The following is a 26,844-nucleotide window of genomic DNA, read 5'->3' on the forward strand; positions in this document are numbered from 1 at the left end:
ACACGTCCCTGTGATGTATTGCCAGAGAAAATAAGATGAAATTCTGTAACATTGTTTTTTTATTATTATATCACTGCATATGAGCAAGAAAATTAGTAGATGAAACCTATAATTTTAGTTGAACATTTGAATTTCTTTCTTTCTTTCTCTCTCTCTCTCTCTCTTTCTCTCTCTCTCTCTCTCTCTCTCTCTCTCACTGTTGTAAATATAATGAAACTGATTGTGGAATGCTTAGTAATAAATATTCAATATTTTTTTCAGCTTGATGTGGATTTGGGTGGAATGATTCATTTTCAGTCAGCTACTGGCCCTTTTTCTGTTTCCATTAAGTGCTCCAAGAAAAAATGTGAGGTAAGGAAATTACATTATCCATCACAGGTTTTATAGAAGATAAGGAGCTTTTGAGGAGCTGTTAATATGTTTTTTTTACCCCTCCAAAAATCAGATATCTTATTTTTTTCCCAGGTGGTTGTTGATCAATGTCTTGTGGATTTTGGTACTCATGTGGTTGGACAGAATGTTTCACGAGTAATCACCTTAACCAACAGAGGAGCCCTAGGCACTGGTTACATGCTGACCCCCATCACCAATGGCACCCTTCAGCAATCCTTCACAACACTGGTGAACAACACTGAAACATCTATAGAATATTTCCTCTGGTAGTGCCTTGTTTAAAGGCCACTGGGGTCATAAATGAACTGAGAGGAAGATAGTCCCGATGTTTGGTTATGTAAATTTTTCTAAAAGGGTGAATCTCACAAAAATATGTTCAGGTAGGGGTGCCAGCTTTCTAACCCCCAGATATGCTAAAGGTGGTGGAATAAAGTGCCAGTGCAGATATGTTGGTGTATTACTTCAAACAGATGCATATTTTATGTTACAGGAAACATACACCAACACAGAGATATCTCATAGACTCGTTACTTCAAGGCAATGATACTACACGCCTGACCCAAACCCTCACGGAAACCTGTTGACATTTGTAGATATAACATTAGATGATTTGTCCAAATTATATGCCTTTTAAAGAGTAAGGCCATATTTCTCTGCAAAATTTAGACCTTCACAAGTGCAACCAAAGCTGTGCAAACACAAATTGTATATGCATTTCTACAATTTATGTACAATTTTCATAAGAATTGTATTAAATGTTTGACTTCTGTGCTGATTCCTATGTGCAGCTGTTTAAAATAATGAAATAATAATAATAACGTACACTGATTGTCATAACAACGTAAGGTTTACACAGGATTTCAATTACACATGGTGGAGGATAAGGGACAACAGACTCCATTATAACAAAGTCACTTTAGCCAAAAAAATTAACATCCCTGCCAACACAGAACAGCTGGCAACTCTAAGATCAGGTCACATTTTGCAAACACTTCTTTGGACAGTTCTTGACAGGTTTCATGAAATTCACCCATTAGCTACAGTGTACAGAAATATGTGTTAGTTACATTGATGACAGTCCTAATTATGAAGGCAAGCAGTTGTACATAATAACATTAATTAACAGTTGGACAAAGAGCAGGTCTTTGGGCTAAGATTTCATTTTTATTGTCAATCTCTCTGCCCAGGTTTCTGGTAAAACTGACAGTGCTGAGATGCCCAGTGTAAATGTAGAGAACACAGCAGAAATTCCATCAGGCACAAAGAACACAGGAGACGCTGATCACATGGAACCAGGTAACACAATGCTTTTCTCCTGTAGTATAGTGTTTTTTGCAGTAATAGAGTTGTAATTGTGGTCATTTTAGTTGCAAACATGTAAAAATAATGACAATGTCAACATAACGTCCATGTTGATGTGACTGTATAATTTGTAATAGGCCTGCGTTCTTACTAGGCTCTTTGATCAATGACTTAACCCCTTGTGCAACCGGCATCCAAAACAAAAATAATCAGTCAAAACAAATTGTGCTGACATATGCCTTACATCTAAAAAATTTAATAGAATTGTATCTTAATTTTATGTAATTGTATATTAATTTATGTTTTTTTGCATACCTACATAGATGCATTCATTTTGTAATTCTTTTTAATAGTAAATTCTCCTTGCCTGTAATGATAGGTGTGTCTCCTGTCAGCAGTCGTAGTCCTGATGAGGTTCTGATGGCTGATCCAGGATTAGCGGATACTACAGTGGAGCAGCAGAGCAGCTTTGAGCCAACTGAGTTTAGCATTGGAGAGGTATAAACGCATTGACCATTTACACACATTTAAGAAAACAAATCAGGAAAGCAAAAAAAAATCATGTAAAGCGAGTAATTGATCCTGGTACATTGAATCCTGGGTTATCTTGCTTCAGGTTTCACACTGCTCATAATTTACCCAGGGTTTAACAATTAATCCTGGGTATTCATATACTGACATTTCAGACTGAACATGTCTAAACCCCATGTCAGTGTCATTGATTGGACAAATACAGCATGCAACGTGTTTACATAATGGCTCTAGCATCCTCATGTTATATATAGAATTTTTCCTGAATGGACTTTGGAAAGGTAAAAATTAAACAGTCTCTTTTTGTCTGTTGCTAAGCCCCAAAAACATTGTTAACCCTGCTCTGTAACAGGGTTTCATAACCCCAGGTAAAAAGCATGGTTAAATTATAAGTGTGAAATGTACCTTTTAATTGGGTTTAAAAGCAGGGTTTAAAACAACCCATGGTTAAGTGCAGTCTAACAAGTCCTACATTTTGTTTATTTATTTGTTTGTTTGTTTGTTTAAATACACATTTATCAAAAGTGACTTACAAATGAGTAGTACAACAAAGAGCTTCACCCTAAGGGAGCAGTATCATAAGTATTTTTGACCAACAGAAAGCTTTAATATAAATTTCTGCTGAACATGACAGCAGTAGTTGATCAAATAATTGTGAAGAGCACCATAACCAGACATATACCCAGTTAAGTACCGTACATTCAGTGTCTTGGTAACACTTTACGGCAGTGGTCACCAATCTTTTTAGGCCCAAGATCCCTGACCTCGGCCTTTATGAAAGACAAGATCTACCTATTGAAGAACTGATAGAAAAAGACATCCCAGATTGTACTTCAAATTTCAGGCCTTTTACTTAGTATTTTAATTAGTGATGCTTTTCTTTCTTTCTTTTTTTTTTTAACTAGCAAATTGGATTCTGATACTGATACTGATTTTTAAGCAAATTTATTTATTGGCTATTTGCTTTATAACAAACAAACTGGCTTTAAACAAAAATATCTAGCCAATTGAAATTAGAGGCAACCACTGCATTTTAATCACAATCTGCACAGGCAGTTGTTTTTTATTTGATTTAGATTAATTTCAGGATTTAAAACAAAAACAGAATGGTCTGACTTTAGGTGTTATTTATTTATTTGCTACATAAAACATCTGCACGAAACAAAAACAGCAGGGCTGTGTTCAGCCCCGACAAAAACGATGCAAAACGTTTTTTAAACAGAAACGGTGATGCGTTGAACACCCTGTTCTGTTGACGCAAGAGTTGCAGCTATGGCAGCTGAGAAGGCCATTCTTTGTGTTCTTTGTGAAGAATTCTCGGAGCCTGATGAAATCGGTATAAATACGTGTTTAATACTGCAAAATACGCTCAATGGTACAGTCATAAAGTTTATGAAAGCACACCTTCCTAAGGAAAGGATACACATTGCAATTACTAAATTGTATTTAGACTTAAAGAAGTTCCAGATCTATACTTGTGCCCTTATTATTTCAGTTATTTTGCCTTTAATGTAAATAGACATGTGCAAACCATATTCTTGCTCTTGTGAATTTATTTTGATGTTAATTACATTGTGCCAGCTGTCTCTTTAATACCGCGTGGTTTACATACACGTTGCTACTGATTGGGCTGACATGTTTGACACACCCACCAAACAAGAGAAAACGCATCTCAAACCCCGTTGCACACTGTTTCCAGGAAACATGTCGTTCAAACCGGAAACTGTAGCAAAACGGTGCACACCGGTTTGAGCTTGAACTTGCCCCAGGTCTGAATGAGACGCACTCTCTGACAGCAGGTGGCGCCTATGAACAGGGTTGCCAGGTTTTCGCAATAAAACTAGTCCAATCGCGTTTCGAGGGGTGTTCCCCTGTAAAAACTGCATTCGGGGGTAAAATACACGTTTTTTAGGCGGGGATCTTCCAGTAAAATTCACATTCCAGGGACTAAATATCACGTCATTGGGGTCGCTTCAACCCGCGGACATGAACAACAACCCGCGGCAACAGTGTTAAAGTAGCCCAATTCCGCCGGAAAACCACGAACTTGGCAACACTGCTTATGAACCGACTGCACTATAGCGTTTCCTTGTTTACCGCTGTAAAGTTGCGCTTTATACGGAGAAGAAAATGCCATTGCCGTTGAAACTTTTCTCAAGACAGTTCCCTTCAGTGATACATTAATATAACCCCATAAATATAATGCATTTTTGTACATATTTTACTGTTTTTTTCGGGATCTACTGGGACAGTGATAATGATCTACCTATCGCGCGATCGACGGGTTGGCGACCACTGCTTTACGGTAACCTTTTGTTAACATTAGTTAATGCATTAACTAACATGAACTAACAATGAACAATATATTTTTATAGCATTTATTAATCTTTGTTAATGTTAGTTAATAAAAATTTTCATGTTTGTTCACAGTACATTAACTGTGATTAACAGATACAACTTTAAACTCATTTGCATTTAAAGTGATACACACCAAAACAGCTCTTTTGTAGACATGCCTTAAAAATGATATTTTCCAGATGTTATAATAAATGATCTGTGGAGTATTTTCAGCTGAAACTTCACACACATTCTGGCGACACCCAAGACCAATATTACATATTGTAAAATAGGGCATAATAGGTACCCTTTAAATTTGAATAATGTATTAGTAAGTTTTGAAATTAATACTAACTAAGATTAATAAATGCTATATAAATATTGTTCATATTAACTAATATAGTTAATTTATGTTAACGAATGAAACCTTATTTTAAAGTGCTATCAACATCTTAAAGAGTCCAGATTCAGGTCCCTGGATCACAGTGGTGAATCAGTGTACATAATGCTGCACTCTAGGCCAAGCAGAAAATACTTTGGTAAATAAAGATAAAAATTAAAGTGTATTTAACTGAAGAAAAAATTCTTGCTGTGTCATTGGGCAAATGTTTGCCCATTGTGTGAGTAGCTCCATAGGAATCCATTGTTAGAATTCTAAATCCTCTCTGAGGTGAACATTTGTGCTGAACATTAGTGTTTGGTGAATGGGCCTTTCATGCTGTGCAATGAAACACCACTATGAATAGCTGCAATTTATTCATAGTGAATCTCACTTTGGTGTGAGAGTTAAATGGAAAAGTGACAGATTGATTGTCTCTCTGCAGGCTTATGTTGGTGATGTCGGCCCATTTATGAGTGTCAAACTACCCATCATCTTCACACCAACCATTCCAGGGGAGGCAAAACTGGATTTCCAAATCACGTTTTCTCAACCTAGTTGTGAATCGGTATAGTTTTCACATAAAACAATGTTTCATATTTGCTTTAGTAGCTCAATAGATTAACTTGACTTTTCTCCTTGTTTTCTTGAATGCATAGATTGTGGTTTCCGTTTGTGGGGTGGCAGAGAGCGCACCTGTATGGGTGACCAAGCCAAATATTGACCTAAAAATCTGCATGTATGATCGACTTTATCAAGACAGCATCGAAGTTCAAAGCAGGTGAATTGCACCATCTATATTTTTATCAACACAACATCCACATCAGCCACTGATCTCTATATATCACCAGATAGTTTGAAAGTTCAATGTGGCTTTACGTAAGGAAGAAATAAAAAATCTTAAAGTACCTGCAGCAGGTGAACTTGTCTCGTCTGGAGATATATTGCGACCGGTAAACCATGCAGAACCAATTTTCTTGTGATTTTGGCGATCGCATCTGGTCTATGCATATAAAATCTGGCACACTAAGCTGCAGCAGTCACATGCGTCAGCCATCAGGTAACACTTAGATTTCCTTTCACACACGCACCTTCACTTCCGTTTTACTCCTTATAAATCTTTTTCCATTTTCCCAAACTTCCTAATTGTGGGTAAGGTACAAGGACTGGCACGGACTTTTTCCCGTATTGCCACATGCTGATGGAATTTTAAACTTCCAGAAGGAGGTGAAGTCAGGGAACAGTCATTTATTGTAGGTGCCCTACTGCCGACTGACAGTTAAAACCATGACTTAAAGGGGTCATCGGATGCAAAATTCACTCTTACATGTTGTTTGAACTGAAATGTGTGTTGGGAGTGTGTGTACACAATCACCCTACAGTATAATGATAAAAATCCATCCAGTGTTTTTTAAAATCCCAATAAATCATAACCACTTTCTCAGATCAAGCCGTTCACAGATTCTTGGCAGAATGACATCACACAGACCCAGGCCCCTCCCACGATTGTTGACTGACACCTGTGTTTTATCACAGACCCGTCCTGAGTGAGCTGTCATCAGTCCACCATTGTTTCGATGCTGGAGCAGGTGTAGACAAGAATGTCTCCTAAGCGATGGAGGTGTTTTGTTTTTGGATGTAATAATGAATATAGCAGTCGTCATTTACTCCCGACATCTGAGCCGCTGAAGACGCAGTAGATTACTTTTGTGTTTGAAGGGAAGGCACCCCCCGATCTACCTAAATGAGTCTATGTTCGCGCAAATGATTCATGATCCAGCTTCACCTACAGAAGAAGTGATTATAAGTTTTTTTTAATGAATCTTTGCAAATCTTTGCAAATCGCCTTTCCTAATAATTTCCTAATGACCTCGGAGGGCAGAACCCTCTGGGGAAGAGCGGTGTACACCGCATCACACAGTGCCCATCTCTCCTCAGTGCCTTCAGGAGATCAGTCTGCCAACCCTGCCGGTGTTCCAGGGCGCAACGGTCTCCGGCGAGCGCTTCTCTCAGTTACCACCCAGAAAAGTAGCAGTGCTAAGAGGTTCGCAACCTCCACGGAGGTCTCTAGAGCAGCTAGTACGGCCGTCCCCTGCTGGTTCACCGCTTCAGGGCACCGAGCTAGCCGCTCTGATTACACCAGAGGTCAGTCTCAAGAGACTGATTCCCTAGTAGACTAACGTGTCTTGGTGGGTCCTGTACATTTTAGAGTGAGGCTATAGAATTCAGTTCTCCTCCGCCTCAGTTTAAACGGGGTCATCTCCACTATGGTGGATCCCGAGCAGGCTCTGGTCATGGAACAGAAGTAGTTACGCATTTGAGGAAGGAGGCCATCGACGTGGTTCTACAGTCGGGTTCTACAGTCGGTACTTCACCGTTCCGAGGAAGGATGGAGGGTGGCGTCCTATTTTAGATCTGCGTCATTTGAATCGCTCAGTCAGGCGACTGAAGTTCAGCATGCTCACACTCAAACAAGTCGTGTCTCAGATCAAGTCCGAGGACTGGTTTGGCACGATCGATCTAAAAGATGTATATGTTTCCATCCTTCCTTATCAAAGGAAGTTCCTGAGGTTTGCTTTTGGGGGCAAAAGCTTACCAACACTGAGTTCTTCCTTTGGCCTTGCACTCTCACCCCACACTTTCACGACTCAACCACATCAACGATTAGTTGATACTAGCTCAATCAGAGCGGATGGCGGTTCAACATCGAGATGTCGTTCTCGCTCACACGAAAGAGCTGGGGTTAAGACTTAATGCCAAGAAAAGTGTGCTTTCTCCAGTACAGAGAACCACTTACCTGGGCGTGGTGTGGGATTCGACAACGATGCAGGCACGTATGTCTCCTGCTCGAATCGAGTCGATCCTCACCGCAGTCGCGAGAGTGACAGAAGGCCAGTCACTCACTGTCAAGCAGTTCCAGACCGCTGGGTCTGATGGCAGCTGCATCCAACGTGGTTACTTTTGGCCTGCTGTACATGAGACCCCTACAGTGGTGGCTTAAGACCAAGGGGTTCTCCCCGAGTGGTAAAAAACACTTTGCATGCTCAAGGTCACGCGACGGTGCCTACGTGCCTTAGACATGTGAAGGAAACCTTGGTTCTTATCTCAGGGCCTGGTGCTGGGAGCTCCTGGTCGCCGCATATGCTAGCAACGTTTGCATCTCTCACCCGTGGCCTGTGGAGCAGCCGCTATCTCACGTGGTGCATAAGTTGACTGGAGAAACACTTCCTCCCAGGCCTAAGAGATCGCTATGTGTTGGCGTGCACCGATAACACAGCAGTGGTCTTTTATATATGTGGGGGCAGACATCCTATCGAGGCAGGGGCCAAGGCCCGGGGAATAGATGCCTCACCCCGAGGGGTGAAGCAGACTTGGAGAGTCTTTGGCCAGGCTCAGGTGGACTTGTTTGCGACTCAGATGATATCACACGGTCACCTCTGGTTCTCTCTCGGACTCATCCAGCTCCACTGGGGCTGGATGCCATGGTACAGATGTGGCCGAGGCTTTGTCTGTACACCTTTCCCCCAATTGTTCTGCTCCTGGGAGTTCTGGAGAGAGTGCACTGGAACGAGGTCAGTCGACTGCCAGGGGCCCCGTTCTGGCCGGGCCGAGTATGGTTCTCGGACCTGATTTCTCGCCTCGACGGTGCTCCATGGGAGATTCCCGTCAGGAGAGATCTCCTCTCACAGGCGGAGGGCGCGCCCCTGCCCGGAGCTGTGGAAGCTGTGGGTGTGGCCTCTGAGGAGTAGTACAGAGTTTGCACTCTTGAGAGTTCTTAATGACCTTAAAAATTATATCAGCTGTAAATAAACCACCTTCTCTAAAATCTTTGATAAGCATGGAAGTTTTGAAATGGGGCAGTCATTTTTTAATTCAAAAGGATCTAAGTTAGGCTTTTTAAGAAGCGGCTGAATAACAGCCTGCTTAAGGCCTGTTGGAACATTACCATTTTGAAGGCTACTGTTAATAATAGAGGTAATACTTGGTCCAACAACATCCACCATCTCCTTAAGAAGACGCAGAGGAACCACATTGCAACCACCAGATGTTGGCTTCAAATGAATAATGATGTCCAACTTGCACCAGTGACACCTGTTCAAAGAGGTCAAAACTCCTGACACAGGCTGGCGACATATCAGACCCATCCGGCAATATAGGAAGACTAGCTCTAATCTTCTCCACTTTTTCCACAAAAAATGTCCGAAACATTTCACATATTTTCAATGAGGGAGTCAGAGCAGAACAGCCAATTGGATTGAGAAGTCTATTATTAATTAATTGTCGGTTCACACAGGATAAGCAATACGGAAATCACCCAGAGTTTGTTCGTGTTTGATTTACACGCTGCCGATACAAGTGATTGAACTAATCTAAAACATATTTATGTATGCATGTAATAATGCAGGAACAAATTACGTTTATGTTTGGGATTATTACCAGAAATAGATTTGAATAAAGTATACAACAAATATTGTAGTGATACAAGCCTCTAATACTGTATTACGCAATAGTGGCACATATCTATGTTTAGATGACTGATTAAGAATCTACCATGTAAACAGAGATTTTTGATTACCTTAATCCGGCTAAAGTCATACTTGAAGTAAACACAAATCGAATTAAGACGTGGAGTATTCCTATTTTAGTTGCATTATCAAAGTGCAGTATAGACATGTAAACACCCTAATCACACTATTACTGACGTGTAGGACTTTTTGCCGCATTTTGCGACAGGATACACACACAGAAGTGGTCAACCATTTGACGTCAAACAAAAGAGCATGGCTTCAACAACGCCGTCATCTGTTTCCACATATAGCATGAAAAATAATTAACTGCACTTGAAGCTTTGGCATCATAACGAAGATGAACTATATACTTGAAATTCTGGAGGGGACGTTGGATGACATCACGTGGGGATGTAATGACATGTACCATTAATTGATCTATGTACTACAGCATGTAAAATGGGAACATAAAAGGAATATTTTAAAAGCAACTCATGTAAACACCTTAATCATAATATTGTCTTATTTAGAATAAGGTAAATAATTAGATTACTGATGTCCATGTAAATGTAGTCAGTGATAGCAGGTGTATTTCCTATTGTTGCACTCTATTTCTGACCTACAGTATGACACCATCTGTTCTATTACTCATTGGTAAGAGTGTTTGTCAAGCTTTTTATTAATCATAAAATAAGTACAATGGATTTGTGATAAATCCAGAATATGTATAACAGACCATTATTATAGAGCAACATCAATATTTATTTGATGGCGGATGGCTTGAGCATTTAGTCACTGATCAATTGCTCTAAAGCTGCTTCACTAAATGTGAGTAGAACCTTGTCAAACTTGCAAGCATGAGTTGCATGATCTGAAGCTCTCAGTGTAGCTGTGCATAGTCTGACTTATTTAAAGAATTCCCTGGATGAACATCCACTTGTTGCTGCAGGCAGTGCCCAACATTGTGTAAAATGGGTCACCTATTCTAGATCCATATAGATATTGGGAATACTGCATATTTAACAGTCCTACCGATGTGGATTTGAATGAGTGCTATAAACAGATGTCAGCTGCTTCTCATACTTTGTTTATTTTTCTGGTTATATAGTTCAATTTTTGATTTGTGAAGCATGTGCTCTCTGCTGTAGGAAGAAAGTGTTTGGTTTATAAGATTACTAAAACTAAAATCTTAACCTAAAACACCATGGATATCACATTTATACAATCCAGTGTAACTTTGTATATTGTTTAAATTTTGTTTGTGTTTAAATTGAAAATGAGCCAACTTTCAGATATGAATATAATGGTTCTCTCTGTTTATGTCTCCACTTTCAGTCTGTTTTTTTGATTGATCGAGAATGTGAATATCTGGTGTTTTTTTTCTTCTTTCTTTCTTTTAAGGGCCAGTACAGCTCTCAGATTGACATTCAAGGTGTGTAAAGAGATGAGGAACCATATGTCCATTTTACCTAAAACAGGATTTATCCAGGCCAAATCCAGCTTCAGTGCTCAGCTGAAATTTCTGCCCAGGTAGTCCTCAATAATTTTATAATAACCGCTGTGTTGCTCTGAAACAATTCTGCTGTGGCTTTGTTTGGAACCATTTTCATTTGCAAAATTGAGCAAAAACTGACAATATTATCTGAAGCGTAATATTAACTTCTTGTTTATTAAACTGTGAAATTTGAAAACATAAGGCTGCATTCTAATAGGCTACATCACAGTCAGTCGTCATCCTGCATCATGTTCATCACTAAGCAATTCCATGCAATGTAAGATAATGTACAGGTCTGTGCTGGGGCAGAATGCACCGAATGCTTTAATCATTTTAACACAGAATTTTTTCCCACAATTAATTACACCAAATGAACATGGAAATGGACAGCATTTACAGTTATTTGTAACATAATACCTCCAACACTGTTTCATTTAAAAAGGTCTGCTGATTACCACTAAATGCTTCATAAATCATGAAATAACGTTTGTTGCAAACACTGCTTGGATGGATTAAGGATGGATTTATGGATTTGCTCAGAGAAAGTTACAAATACAAACAAACAAAAACTAACATAAAATATGATGGTTGTGAAAAATAAACTGTTCCCTTCCTTGAAAAATGTAAATGATATCATAGGAACATCTCACAACATAACACCTTTGAACCATCAATAAAAGCTCCTGAGAGAAGCATGTGGACATTTAGTTGGAGCTGAATTTGAATGAGGCTGCTGAGATATTTTTAAACCTGAACTGTAACGCAGTGCGCTGCAGTACTGTAGGCTCCTGAGAGCGAGGCTGAGAAGCGTGTGTGTGATGCCCTTTTCCTCGCCCACATTTTTCATCAGACAGAACAGCATATTGATATCTAAGCTGATTTGAAATCAGATGAAGCAGCATTACGTGATAGTAAAAGTTAATAGAACATTTCGTGGGCCTGACGTGCTGCAGTGGAGGAAGTGAAATTGCATAAATCTGCTTTCGAACGCTTTAAAATGCAGATTAGAACAGCATTAAACAGCGTCCGCACTCTTTCACTCATCTCTCTCTCTGTCTCTCTCTCCTGTGATCCAAAACCCACAGATCTGTCTTGACTCCTTATTATGTAATGCTGCTGACATGGCTCATTCTCACTGGAGCCTTTTGTGGGTTGTCTAGCAGCAGCCTAGTAAAAAGACAAACATTGCAGTTTAATCCATCCATCTATCCATGTAAGATTTTACATTTAATATATAATAAATATAAAAAAATTAATACTGTCTTCCGAGGCCATTTTTATTGCAGTCATTTGTAACTGTACGCTCACATAATCAAAAATGGTGCAAGTGATACAAGAGATATGAAAATAGTATTGATATGTTGCCATGGGCAACATTTTTTATTTTCATTTTTATTTTTTGAAAGTTCAATACCATGACTAACCAATCTGCATCAAGTACTGCAGAGACATGTACAATAATAACGTATAATGACTCTAAACTGTATATTGATATTTTCTATATAGCTGTGCTAGTTTAATTTCTCTCGTCACTCCAATTCCATTTATTAACATTAGTTAATACATTAGCTTACATATTAACTAAAATAAGCAATACATTTTTCAAAATTGATTTTTTATTTAAAAAGTATAAAAAATAAATGTTGAAATTAACCAAAGTTAACAAATGCTCTGGAAGTATTTTTCATTGTTAATGTGTGTTACATTAAGTCGCTGCAGCTGTTAACACTCCCCCGCTGAGAGAATCACACACCGACTCGGTTTTCCCAAGCATCTATGCAAATGAGGCTTAGGACTAAAAATTCAGCTTGTGAGACAGTGAAACACTGTATGTAAAATTATAGAGTTACTTTATATTCCTTGTTCTCTTGATGAGGATATTTGTGTGATAGTGCTTCTTTTTGAAAGCTCACTTTGATTTCTGCTTTTAGAAAGCATATGCTCTTTTTGTCTTTCTTATTCTCTCTGTCCGTGTGTACTGTGACAGAGCTTGTTTGAATCACACACACTGACACACAGCTGTTTCCCGAGTGCTGCTGATTATGTCGATCTATTGAAACACTTAAAGATCACAACAAAGCTCTCACTTGTGTTCATAAGTGTCACGGTGTGTCAGGCAGGGAAACGCAGGAGGCTCGGAGAATCTTTGCAACAAGGAACTTTTAATAGAAAACTGAGGAAACGAGGAGAGTACACACACTAAAGATAACTGAGACCGGACACCGAATGAACGTAGGAGACAGGCTTATAAAGGAGCACAAATGATAAGATTAAATTAACACGGCTGGAGACAAATCAACAAAATCAGAACAGGAAGAACCAAATATGGGCATAAGGAAACACGAGGGAAAACAAGGACCGGGACCACGTGGAATCAAAACAAATACACAAACCAGTCCATTACCCTGTCAATAAGAGACAAATATGTGTGTGTTTGTGTGTGTGTGTGTGTGTGTGTGTGTGTGTGCAGCTTATAAAGAATAAAGGTGGTTCTTAGGACCAGTGATGCATTTTTATGACAACTATTTTTTTTTTGGCATGCTAAACTCCATCTAAAATTCTTTAATAATTATTATACATGCAGTTGCACTTATATTAACTGTGAGACTATATGGAATATTTTTACTTTATTACCATTCAAATGAATTAGTGAAGGCAAACATTCATATATACAATGCCTTATACATTCAAATAAACAAAATCTTGATTTAAAAAGGCACATTATGTAACTATTCGAATTAAGTCCAAAAACAAAATTATTGCATAGAGTTTTGTAGTGGTTCTCACATGCAGCACCAATTATGTTGTGAGTTTAGGTCACGTCACTTAAGGTGAGCGTGAGAATGTCAGATGACTCCATCCTCCTTTTACCTTGGGTCACCAGCTCGGGAAACCTTAACAGTAAAAAAGAATCATAGAGGATTGTTAAGTAAATAATAATAAAATAAAAATTCACTAAATGAATACAAGGAATAGAAAAGGAAATATAGATGAAAATATAAAATGTTTCTCTGAAACTATTAAGTTGAAGAACCTTAATACATATCAAACAAAAATTATTTGTTATTAACTGACATCAGCTATATATACAACATATAATGCAATTTAAATAATCTTATACTGACAATATAGAAGGCCAAGGTCTCTAGAAAATATTTTTCCACATGGTCCACATGGTTAACCTTGTTGCTGATGCATCTATATTGATTTCTGCCTCTCTGGGCCAGAGAGTCAGAAATTGGTCACTCTGCTTTTGCCTCTCTGGCGTGTAGACTCAGGACATGCAACGTTTGTTGTTGTCTCGCCAGATGAAGCCTCAAAATATCTGTTAATGTCTCTTTCCTTACAGGCTGGAGACTCAGAACAAGGAAATTGTTACTGAATGGGTACTTTTATCCTGTTCCAATAATGAGAAGATTGCACTTTGGCATTTTTCCATTTCACTGCTGTGACTGACTGTTGACATCAGAGGTGGCACACACAGCGTGGCCCACTACCAGAACACTTTTGGCAACGTTCTAAATGCTTAGAGTCCAAACATGATGGAGAAAAAAAAAACTGGCCTACACATTTAGAATGAGTTTGAAGATGGGTGAAGGGCAGTTAGTTCCTATGAAACAGCATATGGACCAATACAGAGTCCTCTCCTTTCCAGATATGGTACTGATTTCGTCATCCTCTCTCTAAGAGGTGTCTGGCAGTTGTCCTAGCAGCCATATCTAATGGTGATGGACATTTATTTGTGTTTGTCCAGCAGAGATTAAATAGAAATGTATCAAACCTTTCTCCACTGTGGCAGTCAGAGAGGGGTCCCACCATAAAACAACACTTGTAGATCAGTACATTAAATATCTGCTTCCACTAATCATCCTTATTGATTCATGCTGGCTAATTGACAGTTAATAATAATTTAAAGTAATGTTAGATAGAGCACTAACCTATTTAAGCTCTATAGTTTCTGTATCTAATTTATTAGACCCCATCTCCCTCCCTAATTTAATTTGAAACATAGGATGGAATGTATAAAAGTACAAAATAAAATAATAATAAACTATCAGTACTTTTTACTTTTAATATGTACATGCATTTAAAATCAAGTACTTTTACTCTTTAAATAAAGTAAAAAATTTAAGGCAGTACTTACAGTTCTACTGCAGTTATATTAGGGTATGCATATTTTACTCAAGTACTATACTCAATCTGTGTTACACTCAGTGTGTTTTAGTTCAGCTCAAGTCAGCTAAAAATAACTTTTTAGAGCAGAGGATGTGTCAGGATGTATTCACAAGCAAGATCCAATCAGATTCCTGTTAGTGGTGTTTGTTCCATCGACAGATGGGCTGGGTGGCGTCCCGCAAAGCTGTTCCACAATGCTGTGCCAAGCCAATTCAAGAGTGCCACTCCAACTGATTCCATTAACTCAATATAAAGAAGCAGTTCTTGAAAGTCTATGACTGATAATACGCTTAAAGGAACAGCTCAGCCAAAAAATGAACATTGTTTATTCACACTCTGTAGAGCTTCCTCGAATGCTGTGTGTACCTGGTATTCCTTAAATTATGAGGACACACAAGTAGAGTAATACCAGTAAATTTTGACCTTGTGGGGACATTTTTTAGTTCCCATGAGGAAACAAGCTTATAAATCGTATACAGTAGAATGAAGTGTGTTTTAAAAATCTAAAATAGGAGAACATTTTGTGTGAGCGGTAGGTTTAGGGTAAGGGGATAGAAAATAAAGTTTGTAAAGTATAAAAACCATTACACCTATTGAATGTCCCCACAAAAAAATGGAAACCAGTATATGTGTGTGTTTATGCATGTTTCTGAATGTTAACAATTTGTTGGTCACACCACATTTGATTGAACACAACTTTGATTTGGTGGCAAAAGATTTTCTTATCAAAATGTTTATTCTTCTGATTTGTTTTTTTTCCCCTGTATTACAACAGAAGTATCACTGAAATATTAAAAATAAATTTTTATTCAGAAATCAAAAATATGCTCATAAAAAGATGTGTTTAGGTCACTGTGTGTGAGAAATGCATTTTAATGTTTAAAAAAAAAGATATGCCACAATCATTTGCTCAACCATGATGCAGAAGTATACTGTATGCACTTTTAATAAATACTGATACTGAGTTTAATAAACACTGAATATTTAAGATCTCGAGGAGATCATGACAAAATATATATTTTTTTACTTCTCTTTATAGACAGAGCTTGTATGCAGATGCCAAAAGCTTCTTCAATAAAGACACAGGAGTTCTGGAGGTTCCCCTGACTGTACAAGTAGCCGATCAGGTAGGAAGTCGCATTCTCAAAGTAAGGATGTCTTTCAGATCTGCCCATTTTTACATCTAGTGGCTCATTGCCAATCATTATTTTAATACTTGTATTCTCATGAAGGCTGAATGCAAATGTAATACTCTCAAATTTTTGCTTTTATATTGAAAAAACATGTCTTTGTCCATGCATAAATCGCTGCCATGGTAGGAATGCTAAGGCATGCTAAGGCATTGCTATGCGGTTACTATATACATATTATATATGTTTCAGTTAATGAAACCTCTCATTTTCTGTAATCAATCAATCAGTCAATCAATCAATCAAATAATTATATAAATAAACAGATATTAAAAATCACGTGCCAGATGTACATGGAGCCTGTGATGTTCTGGTCTCTAGATATGGCTCAGGATTACAGAAAATTCTCAATTGCTGACTTATGATTTGAAAAACTTCCATTTCCTCAGTGAAATTATCATGTTTGCTAAACATAGGATAGAATTCTGTAATACCCTCAGGTCCATACTTCATTGCAGGTTTGTGGGATTTTTTAAACCTATTTTATCAGCTGTTTGCTATGCATGCAAAGCAACATGCTCAAAGGAATGCATTACTTGTATTATCTTACACCACTTTTGCCCTTTTGCTTGTTTATAAAACCCCCCATAATCCTCAGAACTGGACACTGGTTGTCATCCCTCTATCTCAGCATGCTAAAGAAGAAAGCAGGATCTCATCATGTCCTCTCATCCTTTTCCTCAGTCAGACTCTTTATTCACGCCAGGACTCTTACTGAACCCAATCCTGTGCCCGAACCAGAGTGCTGGCACATAACCAGATTTTTCTTGCCTCCCCAGCAGCCTCACCTCACTATCAAATGCTTCAAATAACATTAGTCATATCTGTATCTGACTATAATCCTGATGCATGCAAATTAACATGCTGATTTTTTTGAGAAAATTAGCAGAAATGTGGCAATCAATCAGCTCTATTAATTTACACTAAAATCCAATCAGTCCTATAATGAGTTTAATGAAACATAATGTAGGCTCTGTAGTCTGTATACTGTAAACAAAAAGATAATATTGAGTAGCCAGTTAGGTCAGAAATGTTTCCTTCAACAAAAAGATTCCAAGCTTTACATGTCACCAAAAAACACGGTTACACTTTACTTGAAGGGGTGTGCATAAGACTGACATGACACCTACATAATCATAACACGACACCTACATAATCATGTCATGACACATGTCATGAATATGAAGGTTTTTTATGAATGTTTATGACAACTGTCATTAAGTGTCATTCGCTCAGTTATGTAATTTTTAATGCAAAGATGACATTGTTTGAGATGTCTTTGTTATGGGCTATGGTTAGGGGTAAGGGTAGGGGTAGGGTTAGGTTAGGGTTAGGTCAAATAATGTCATATTTGCATTAAAAATGTCATAACTGAGCGAATGACACATAATGACAGTTGTCATAAACATGCATAAAACCTCCTTCATATTCATGACATGTGTCATGTCATGATTATGAAGGTGTCATGTCAGTCTTATGCACACCCCTTCAAGTAAAGTGTTACCAAAAACACATACTGAAACAAGACAGGGCAAGGCTTGACTGGATATAGCAAGACTAAAGCCCCGTTCTCACCAAGAACGATAACTATAAAGATAACGATATTAGCGTCCACACCAGCGAATGATATCGTCTGTTTATTCTAAGCGCACGTGCGTCTGCTGCTTTAAATTCTTGAGCTCGTTACAGCAGGATGGATTCTGATTGGCTGTCAGTGTTTTATCGTTCATCAGCTGGAAAAAAAAACGTTTTGAAAGTGATTCCAACGATATCGTTCCTCTGTATCATTATCGTTATAGTTATGGTGTGAACTATGCTATTCTTTAATATTGAGAACGATTTTTAGAACTATATCTTTATTGTTATCTTTATAGTTATCGTGCTTGGTGTGAACGGGCCTTAAGTCTTGGTGCTGGAGGGCCACTGTCCTGCAGAGTTTAGGTATAACTCTGATAAAACTAATCTGGTTTCAGCCTTCTTGTAATCCTGAAAACATTGATTAGTTGGCTTCATATATGTATGATTAGGGTTGGAGCTAAACTCAGCAGGACAAAGCCTTCCAGGATCAAGTTTGACCATCCCTGGAGTAAGATCAAGACACATGAGCGAGAGTGGCAGACAAGGAGCACAACACAAATGCATGTGGCACACCCTGACACAACCACATACACATTTTGGAGACAAACGCCTATCTGAGTGCTAACTTTACCAAATCTTTCTTTCAAATTAGGGTTTGAAATTATTTTGAAATTAGTGGTTGTCAGTTGTTGATTATTGCTATCAACTCACTAGCCTGCTGAGCTAGGTTTTATATTAATTTGTGTTGCACTACTTCATTTTAAACCCAAACTGTCAGGGTCTGGGATAGAGAGAGGACTCCGATGCAGAGTAGTGAGAAAGGAGGGTCTTTATTCTCGCCACAAAACACAAAATGACATAAACAATAGTTAACTGCTGCTCAAGTGAGCGGAGATTCCATAGCCGGCCGGCAGACACTGCGGACCACTCGAGCTGACGGATCTCCGTATTACGAGTCCTTGAGCACAGGAGAACAGGCGGTCAGACACTGCTTGCACACACAAGTCACACAAAGACACGAGCAAGGACAAAACAATCTACTCACAACGAAAGATAGACAGGCAGAGACATATAAGGGAGTGGGGGAATGAGCGACAGGTGGGGGAGAGTCAGCTCGTGATCCGCGAACCCCCGCTGCGAGATCAGCGCTGATTGCCTAGACCACGAGCTACCGAAAATGACAGGACAATACAGACCGCAGGGGAAGCCGAGAAGGCACCCTGCACCGTTACAGTACCCCCCACCTCCTGGCATCCCCGGAGGACCTACCATGACGCTGATGAAACTGATCGATGAGAGCGCGATCCAGAATGTCGCGAGCTGGAATCCAACATCTCTCCTCCGGACCATACCCCTCCCAGTCTACCAGGTATTGGTGACCTCTACCCCTCCGCCTCACATCAATGAGCCGCCGCACAGTATAGGCTGGCGACCCCTCGATAAGCCTGGGAGGCGGAGGGGCGGAGGTCAAGGGCTGAAGGGGGGAGCGAAAGACGGGTTTGATTTTGGAAACATGGAAAACCGGGTGGATCCTTTTAAACTGTGGGGTTAATTTGAGTCACACCGACACTGGACTGAGCACCTTTGTGATCATAAATGGTCCAACAAATTTGGGTCCCAGTTTACGTGAGGGCAGTCTGAAGTTGATGTCCTTAGACAACAACCAGACTCTCTGACCACACACGTAAAGTGGAGGCTTAGTATGGTGACGGTCCGCCGATGCCTTGTTCCTCTCGCCAGTCCGAGTGAGGGCTTCTCTGGCGATCCTCCATGTATGGAGGCATCTCTGAATAAATGCATGCGCGGAAGGAACAACGGCATCGGATTCTTGGGAGGGGAATAATGGTGGCTGGTAGCCTAAACAGCACTGGAAGGGAGATAGACCCGTAGATGAGACCGGGGGGCAGTTATATGCGTACTCGACCATGGTTAACCTGGAACTCCAAGATGACGGTTCAGCAGATGCCACACAGTGCAGAACCCTCTCCAAATCCTGGTTGGCATGCTCGGCCTGACCGTTAGTCTGCGGATGATATCCGGAGGATAGGCTCGCAGTCGCTCCCAGCTGTCGACAGAACTCTGTCCAAAACTTGTCAGAAACCACGTTCACCGGGAGGCCATGAATGCGAAAAACGGGATCTAAGACAATCGTCGCTGTCTCCCTCGCTGAAGGCAATTTGGGGAGGGGAATAAAATGGGCCCCCTTTGAGAACCTGTCCACCACAGTGAGAACTACCGACTTGCCACTAGACGGAGGCAAGCCAGTAACAAAGTCCATCGCTATGTGTGACCAGGGCCGCGAAGGGACCGACAACAGCTGGAGTAGCCCTGCTGGGGGTTGATTGGAGCCCTTTCGGTGTCGGGAACGGAGAGCCATCCGGTCATTGACCCGAATGGCGGGATCGACCAATCCATCCAAGCCAGAAGGCAGCTCAAGGGAATAGATCTCGTCCTTCACGTGCTCAGCCAGGCCGTGGAGGAAGTGATCCCAGAGTGCCTTCTCATTCCAGCCGCAGGATGCGGCGAGCGTGCGGAATTCAATGGAGTAACCGGACACGGACTGCTGTCTCTGCTGGAGCAGCGACAGCTCGTGCCGCCTCAATTTCCCGCGCCAAGCGATCAAAAACCTTGCGCAACTCCTTCGAGAATGCCTCAAAGGACAAACAGCAGTCATGCTCGCTATTCCACATGGCCGTTCCCCACTCTCTCGCTTGACCCACCAAGAGCATGATGACGAACGCTACCCTGGATTGCTTCGTGGGGAAACAAGAAGGCTGGAGAGTAAAAGTCAGCGAGCATTGGGACAGGAATGACTGACATGAGTTGGGCTCACCCGAGTATGGAGTGGGCGGATTAAGTCGCGATTCCGCGTGGCGATGAACGGCTCCTTCAGAGCCAGGCGCGGGTGTGCCAGCCCGGACTGCTGCAGGGCTGGCCTGCAGCTGGTCCAGCCGTTCTGCCAGCTGGTTGAGTTGGAGAGAAATCTCAGAGTAAGCGCGACGAGAAGCCGTGAGTTCCTCCTGCTGTCGCCCCAGAAGAGAGCCCTGCTGCAGGAGCCCTTGATTGCCCAGACCATGAGCTACCGAACATGACAGGACAATACAGACCACAGGGGAAGCCGAGAAGGCACCCTGCACCGTGACACAAAACAACAAATATGTGATTAACATATTTACAAGGTCCTAGCCATTTATTACAACCCTCTGGGACTGTTCTTGCCTTACACCACATGAGCAAATGTTATTGCTAGGCAGCTATAGAATAAACAGTGGGTTTGGACAACTCAAACTTACTGCAGGATGGTGCTACGTATGCATGAGGTCCACATATTTAAAAATGCAAATTTTTTCAGTGTGGCCCCAAACGATCTCAATCTATTCTTTGATTAGAGCTCTTGTGGCAGCTCAGTTTGCTAGATTGCTGTAAATAAACTACATTGTTGTTACTACCACAGTCCTCACCTAGCGGGGGGGGGGTTGAGAAAGAGAGATTTTTTTTTAAGGATGCAATCAAAAGCTGATGAAAAAGATGAGCTTTCAGCTGTCACTTGAAAATTTCCAGGAATTCAGCATTCCGGATGGGGGTGGGAAGATCGTTCCACCAGCCAAGAACAGTGAACAAAAATATTCCGAAAAGTGATTTTGTGCCTCTCTGTGATGGTACCACAAGGCGATGCTCACCTGTAGATCTCAGGCTTCGTAAGAGTGAGTGGAAGTAGGAGTGCACTGAGCCTGTGGCTGTTCTATATGCAAGCATCAATGTCTCGAACTTGATGCAAACCGCAACCGATTGCCAGTGCAGGGAGATAAAGAGAGGTGTGACGTGGGCCCTTTTGGGCTCGTTGAAGACCAGTCGTGCCGCTGCATTCTGAATCATTTGTAGAGGTTTGATTTCGCATGATGGAAGTCCAGCCTAGAAATGACAAGGGCCTGGACAAGAAGTTGTGCAGCATGCTCCTGATCTTGGGATGATCTTTCTGATGTTGTGCAATGCAAACCTGCAAGATCAAGGAGTTTTTGCAGTGTGGTCTTTGAAAGTCAGCTGGTCATCAAAGATTACACCAAGATTTTTGATCGAACTTGATGGGGTAATTGTTGATAAACTTAACTGGATGGAGAAATCATGCTGTAGAGCAGTGATTCTCAAACTTTTTACAGCGGTGTACCCCCTGGGGCATTTAACATTCTTCTGTGTACCCCCTCTCTTCCACTTAGACTGCAGTTACACCTTTTCTATTAAAGGACAGTATTTTCCCCCTTAAATTGATTTACAGGTGCATTTTTTGGACCTTTATAGAGGCAAAGATTTTCTATCCTTATTAATTGTATCTTTCCATTAAGTGTATTGTTAATATAATAAATATAGCAATAAATGATGGCAACTCGAAGTAATAGCCTACTTGTAGACTTAAAAATAAAACCGCCAATAGGTGGCGGCAAGTCACTGTCTTAATGAGCCAGGTGTCGCGTCATTCATTCATTCATTCAGTAACGAAGCAAAATGCTGTATTTATGAATGGGTTATTAATCACTGACTCTCCGAATCGTTCAAAGCCGCAGATTCGTTCACTAACTAAACACCACTTGCTTGGAGTTGCACACCAGATGATACGGATTTCGTTGGAACTATTTTTATTTTGTTGCAAAATATAACAAACATGACAATATTCTGTTTAAAATGTAGGCTACATTTAAAATGTAAAATGTTCACTTAATATTACCTTATTTTTGTTGAACTGTTCTAAAAATTAATGTCACATCGTTTGGATATTCAGGGAAATTCTCATTATTGCGCGTATTTTAAACATGAAACAATAACTCACACAGGGTGTCTGTATCGAAGAGAGTTTAAATCGATCTCAATGTACAGTCCGTGTCAATATTTGCTCTTCATGCTATTAAGCGAAGATCTACTTTAAAGATACATTGAAAAGCAGCGCGATTTGCTAAAGCAGCATATTCAGCGGGCATCCTATCACATGCACACTGCTTGTGTGGATGTCGTCAGTTTTGACAGCAAAAGATGAGGTAAGCTGATTGGATATCATGTATTTGACCGTTTACAGCACCCCCATTTTCCTGTTTTTACATTAGAAGCGGCATTTTGCTTGTCAGAAAGACATGTTCGGTTTTAATGTTACTTTAAGTTGGGGTAGAATTAAATGAATGCCAAAACTCAGAATTTTGTTCGCATACCCCCCTCCGTCCCCTCACGTACCCCAGTTTGAGAACCACTGCTGTAGAGTCATAGTGGAAGGGAAGACAAGAAGCTCAGTCTTTGCCAGGTTGAGCTGTAGGCGATATTTTTCATCCGTGCTGTATGATGTGTCCGATTGCTTTCAAATTGCTATTGCAGTACTTTGCCATACACCAATTAATCTGCGCAGCAGCATCTCAAGTCAAACATACCAAAGATCATAATCAAAGTCCCAGAGGAGGGCGGGAAGGTGCTTAGGAGGTGGATGCAGGGCAGGACCAGAGATAGCACAGGTATAATCAAGAGATGAGTTGATGAGGTAGAAGCCAGGGTGGACTCTCCAGCCAGACTTCCATGACGCAAGCCCACGGAGGAGTCAAGGGAGGAGCCATGGTGGAGACAAGGGTCCAGGTGACCAAGATGGAACCACAGTGACAAACAACTGAGGTGGAGCCAGAGTGCCAGAGCATCCAAGGAAAAAGGTGGAGCTGGAGGGAAGGAGGAGCCCACCAGAGCTGAAGGGGTGGAGGGACAAAGCACAGCTGAAGGCCCAGAAGTCTATGGTGCAGGCAGAGTGATGACTGACCAAGGCGGAGTCGGAGGGATGAGGAAGCCCGATGGAGCCGAGGGAGCGAGGAGCCATGATGGAGCTGACTGGTCAACAGGCCTAGGTGGAGTGATTGGCATGGAGGTTCTGGGTGGAGCTAGTGGATCATCAATTCAGGGTTGGACTGGTGAACACTCAGCCTAAGGCTAGTTTATGGTGAACTGATCTGGATACGAAGGGCTGAGGGGAGAAAAAGGCATGGCTAAATTAAAGAGTTTCACAAATAGATCTCTAGGTAGATACAGGACAGACAAATATCTCAGTAACAATCTTCTTGATCGACATAGAACAGACGGAGTATTAAAGCACAGATCTCTCTGTAGACTCAGAACAGGCAGAGGAGGTAGGAGTGGGAGGCGGGTAGGAACATAGATTTCATTGATTGTTGGGTGTTGGGTAATGAAACGGGCTCCACTCCATCCCCTCATATTCCACTCATAGGGCCACAGAAACTGGCGATGTTGCTGGCTCACACACCTAAACAGACGTGGTTGGCTTAGGCTCCCGGGTGATCTGTGGATCAGGTATCCGCTCTGGCTCTTATATCGCAGCAGGCTCAGTCTGTAGTGTGCTGGTATAAACACGACGAGAACTGAAAATGGACTGAAAGGAATAAAGGGGATTAATATACAAATGAATGAATCAACTAAATTAACAACAGGTGTAACACATAACTAAATCGATGAGAAACCATAGCAGCAAAATGAAAACTAGGTCACAGAACTAAAACACAATCCCTTACATTTGTGAATATAGTTTAAAGTTTTATGCAATAAAATTATTACATAAACCTTCATTTATTTTAGATCTAAGAATAATCATTATTGGTCCAACCAAATCTTAAATCTGACTCGGACTATCAATTGATTAAAAAATAATTAATTAATCCCGCAGATTTCTGTAATTAAAGCAATGGATCGTATTTAACATTTGACTGCATATACATTTTTTATCAAATTAATGTGGAAACAACATACATTAAAATATTTGGTATTTTAAACATTTATCTAATGGCATTTTTACTAACAGTGTTTCCCCTGACATTATATTAAGGGGGCATTTTTAGTGTAGTCACTCTATTATATTGAGTCACGTTTTAAAAAACACTGATAAAAGCATATATACCCCCACTTTATTGGTATTTAAATAGCATATGCTAATGTTGAACTTATTCATGAACAGATGGCGCTGTATTAAGCAGTATATGGGGAAGTTGTGGCCTAGGCTAGTGTAGTTCCTCTCGAACATCCTAGTCTTCTCGAGCAAGTAACTGCAGCGCTGCCGATGACTTCCGTAACAATGGAAGAAACACGTTAAGTGGCGCGCTCTTGCTCTCGCTTGGGTCGCTGAGTGCGCGCACGCATAAGAATCCAACTCTTAACAGTGTAAATAACTCAGAATGCATGAAATGACATTAGACCCCCCCCTTAAGCGCAGCATATTGCAGTGACAAGCATGTTGCCAGTGACAACAGATAAGTACCACACATTCGCATTAAACTAGTACAAGCATTTAACTGAAAACAACTAAATGAGCCTAAACAACACGGATAGCCTAATGCCGAGTTCACACTGCACGATTTTAGCCCAAATTTTCACTTGCCGACAGGTTTTGCAAAATTGCCTAACTGCAGCGCTGCCGATGACTTCCGTAACAATGGAAGAAACACGTTAAGTGGCGCGCTCTTGCTCTCGCTTGGGTCGCTGAGTGCGCGCACGCATAAGAATCCAACTCTTAACAGTGTAAATAACTCAGAATGCATGAAATGACATTAGACCCCCCCCTTAAGCGCAGCATATTGCAGTGACAAGCATGTTGCCAGTGACAACAGATAAGTACCACACATTCGCATTAAACTAGTACAAGCATTTAACTGAAAACAACTAAATGAGCCTAAACAACACGGATAGCCTAATGCCGAGTTCACACTGCACGATTTTAGCCCAAATTTTCACTTGCCGACAGGTTTTGCAAAATTGCCGACAAATGCCCGAAATCGGAGGCAAATCTGTGCTCGTTCATGCGAGTGACAATCACGCAGTGTGAAATATCAAAGACGCGATCTGAGGGAATTACCGATGTGTCGCCGACGCCCGTGAAATATTTGGCATGCTAAATATCTGGAGCTGTCGTCGATTCTCAATCACGCTGTGTGAAATGAGTTCTGACTGAAAAACACATTGGCGATGACCTACAGCCAATGAGAGACCAAGATACAGGGCAGCGGGAAGTTCGGGGAGGCGTTATATGAAACGTAGTTTGCGGACCAGTGTTGCCAAATCCGCGATTGCCGCCGGTTGTTTTTTATGTCAGCAGGTTGAAGCGACCCCAATAACGTGATATTCCCTGGAATGTGAATTGTACCAGGAGCAGTGGCGGCTCGTGGGTTTTAAAATAGAGGAGGCACACTAATTGTATTGGTCTGGGATCCCTGCCGATTATTATTATTATTGCTTAACCATTTTAAAATGGCTTTTTGGTTGCTTTAGTCAGAAACTGTAAAGAAAACGACATACATACAGCAAGATAATATAATTTCACTTACCTGGCCTATCACTTAAAGCAAACATCCATCCCTTCTTAAAAGTTTGTGTTAAAAGAGAGCTGCCTGTTGCGCCATTTAATTAAGCCGACTGCTGTAACGTTAGCCTATATCCAGCTTAGGCTGTTTTCCCTAAATTTGTATATATACTGTTTGAATGACAGCTTGGTAAATCTGTTGGCAATCAAATATTCAATATCACTACTCATCATAAGTACTTGGTACATTATCAGCGCAGCGGCAGACGTTCAAACTAATATCACATAATTTATGTCTCTGTGATGATTGGTTGATATCAGAAGGGAGGCTAGCCTCCCTTGCGAGGTTTCTTTTCTCAACACTCCTCAGCGCTGAAAGTGAACACTCGATGGTGATTGGCTCATTTTTTTACCAAAGGAGGCATGAGAGCTCCGCTCTTACAAACAAAAATACACATTCTGAGACATGAACTGAAATGAATTGTGAATTTTATTAACATTAAATCGTCCTCCTCCCATTTTCACCTTAAAATTATGGGAAGACTGTGCCTCCCCTGCCTCCCCCGAGGAGCCGCCACTGACCAGGAGAACCCCACCAAAAATTTTTTTATTTTACTCCCCGAACGCGATTT

The 26,844-nt window shown here is 40.7% G+C and overlaps 1 protein-coding gene across 1 annotated transcript in view; it reads left to right on the forward strand.

Moving 5' to 3' along the window:
* Positions 1-26,844, forward strand: part of cfap74 (cilia and flagella associated protein 74) — a 138,786-nt gene that overhangs the window by 51,402 nt on the left and 60,540 nt on the right. Inside the window, exons 16-23 of the mRNA XM_016285216.1 lie at positions 262-351; positions 466-621; positions 1,581-1,650; positions 2,075-2,193; positions 5,388-5,510; positions 5,602-5,723; positions 10,852-10,980; positions 16,161-16,248. Coding sequence (XP_016140702.1) covers positions 262-351; positions 466-621; positions 1,581-1,650; positions 2,075-2,193; positions 5,388-5,510; positions 5,602-5,723; positions 10,852-10,980; positions 16,161-16,248 — 897 coding nt within the window. The remainder of the gene's footprint in view (positions 1-261; positions 352-465; positions 622-1,580; positions 1,651-2,074; positions 2,194-5,387; positions 5,511-5,601; positions 5,724-10,851; positions 10,981-16,160; positions 16,249-26,844) is intronic.

Source organism: Sinocyclocheilus grahami, unplaced genomic scaffold, assembly GCF_001515645.1.
Source record: "Sinocyclocheilus grahami isolate Dianchi unplaced genomic scaffold, SAMN03320097.WGS_v1.1 scaffold194.1, whole genome shotgun sequence".
Taxonomy (NCBI): domain Eukaryota; kingdom Metazoa; phylum Chordata; class Actinopteri; order Cypriniformes; family Cyprinidae; genus Sinocyclocheilus; species Sinocyclocheilus grahami.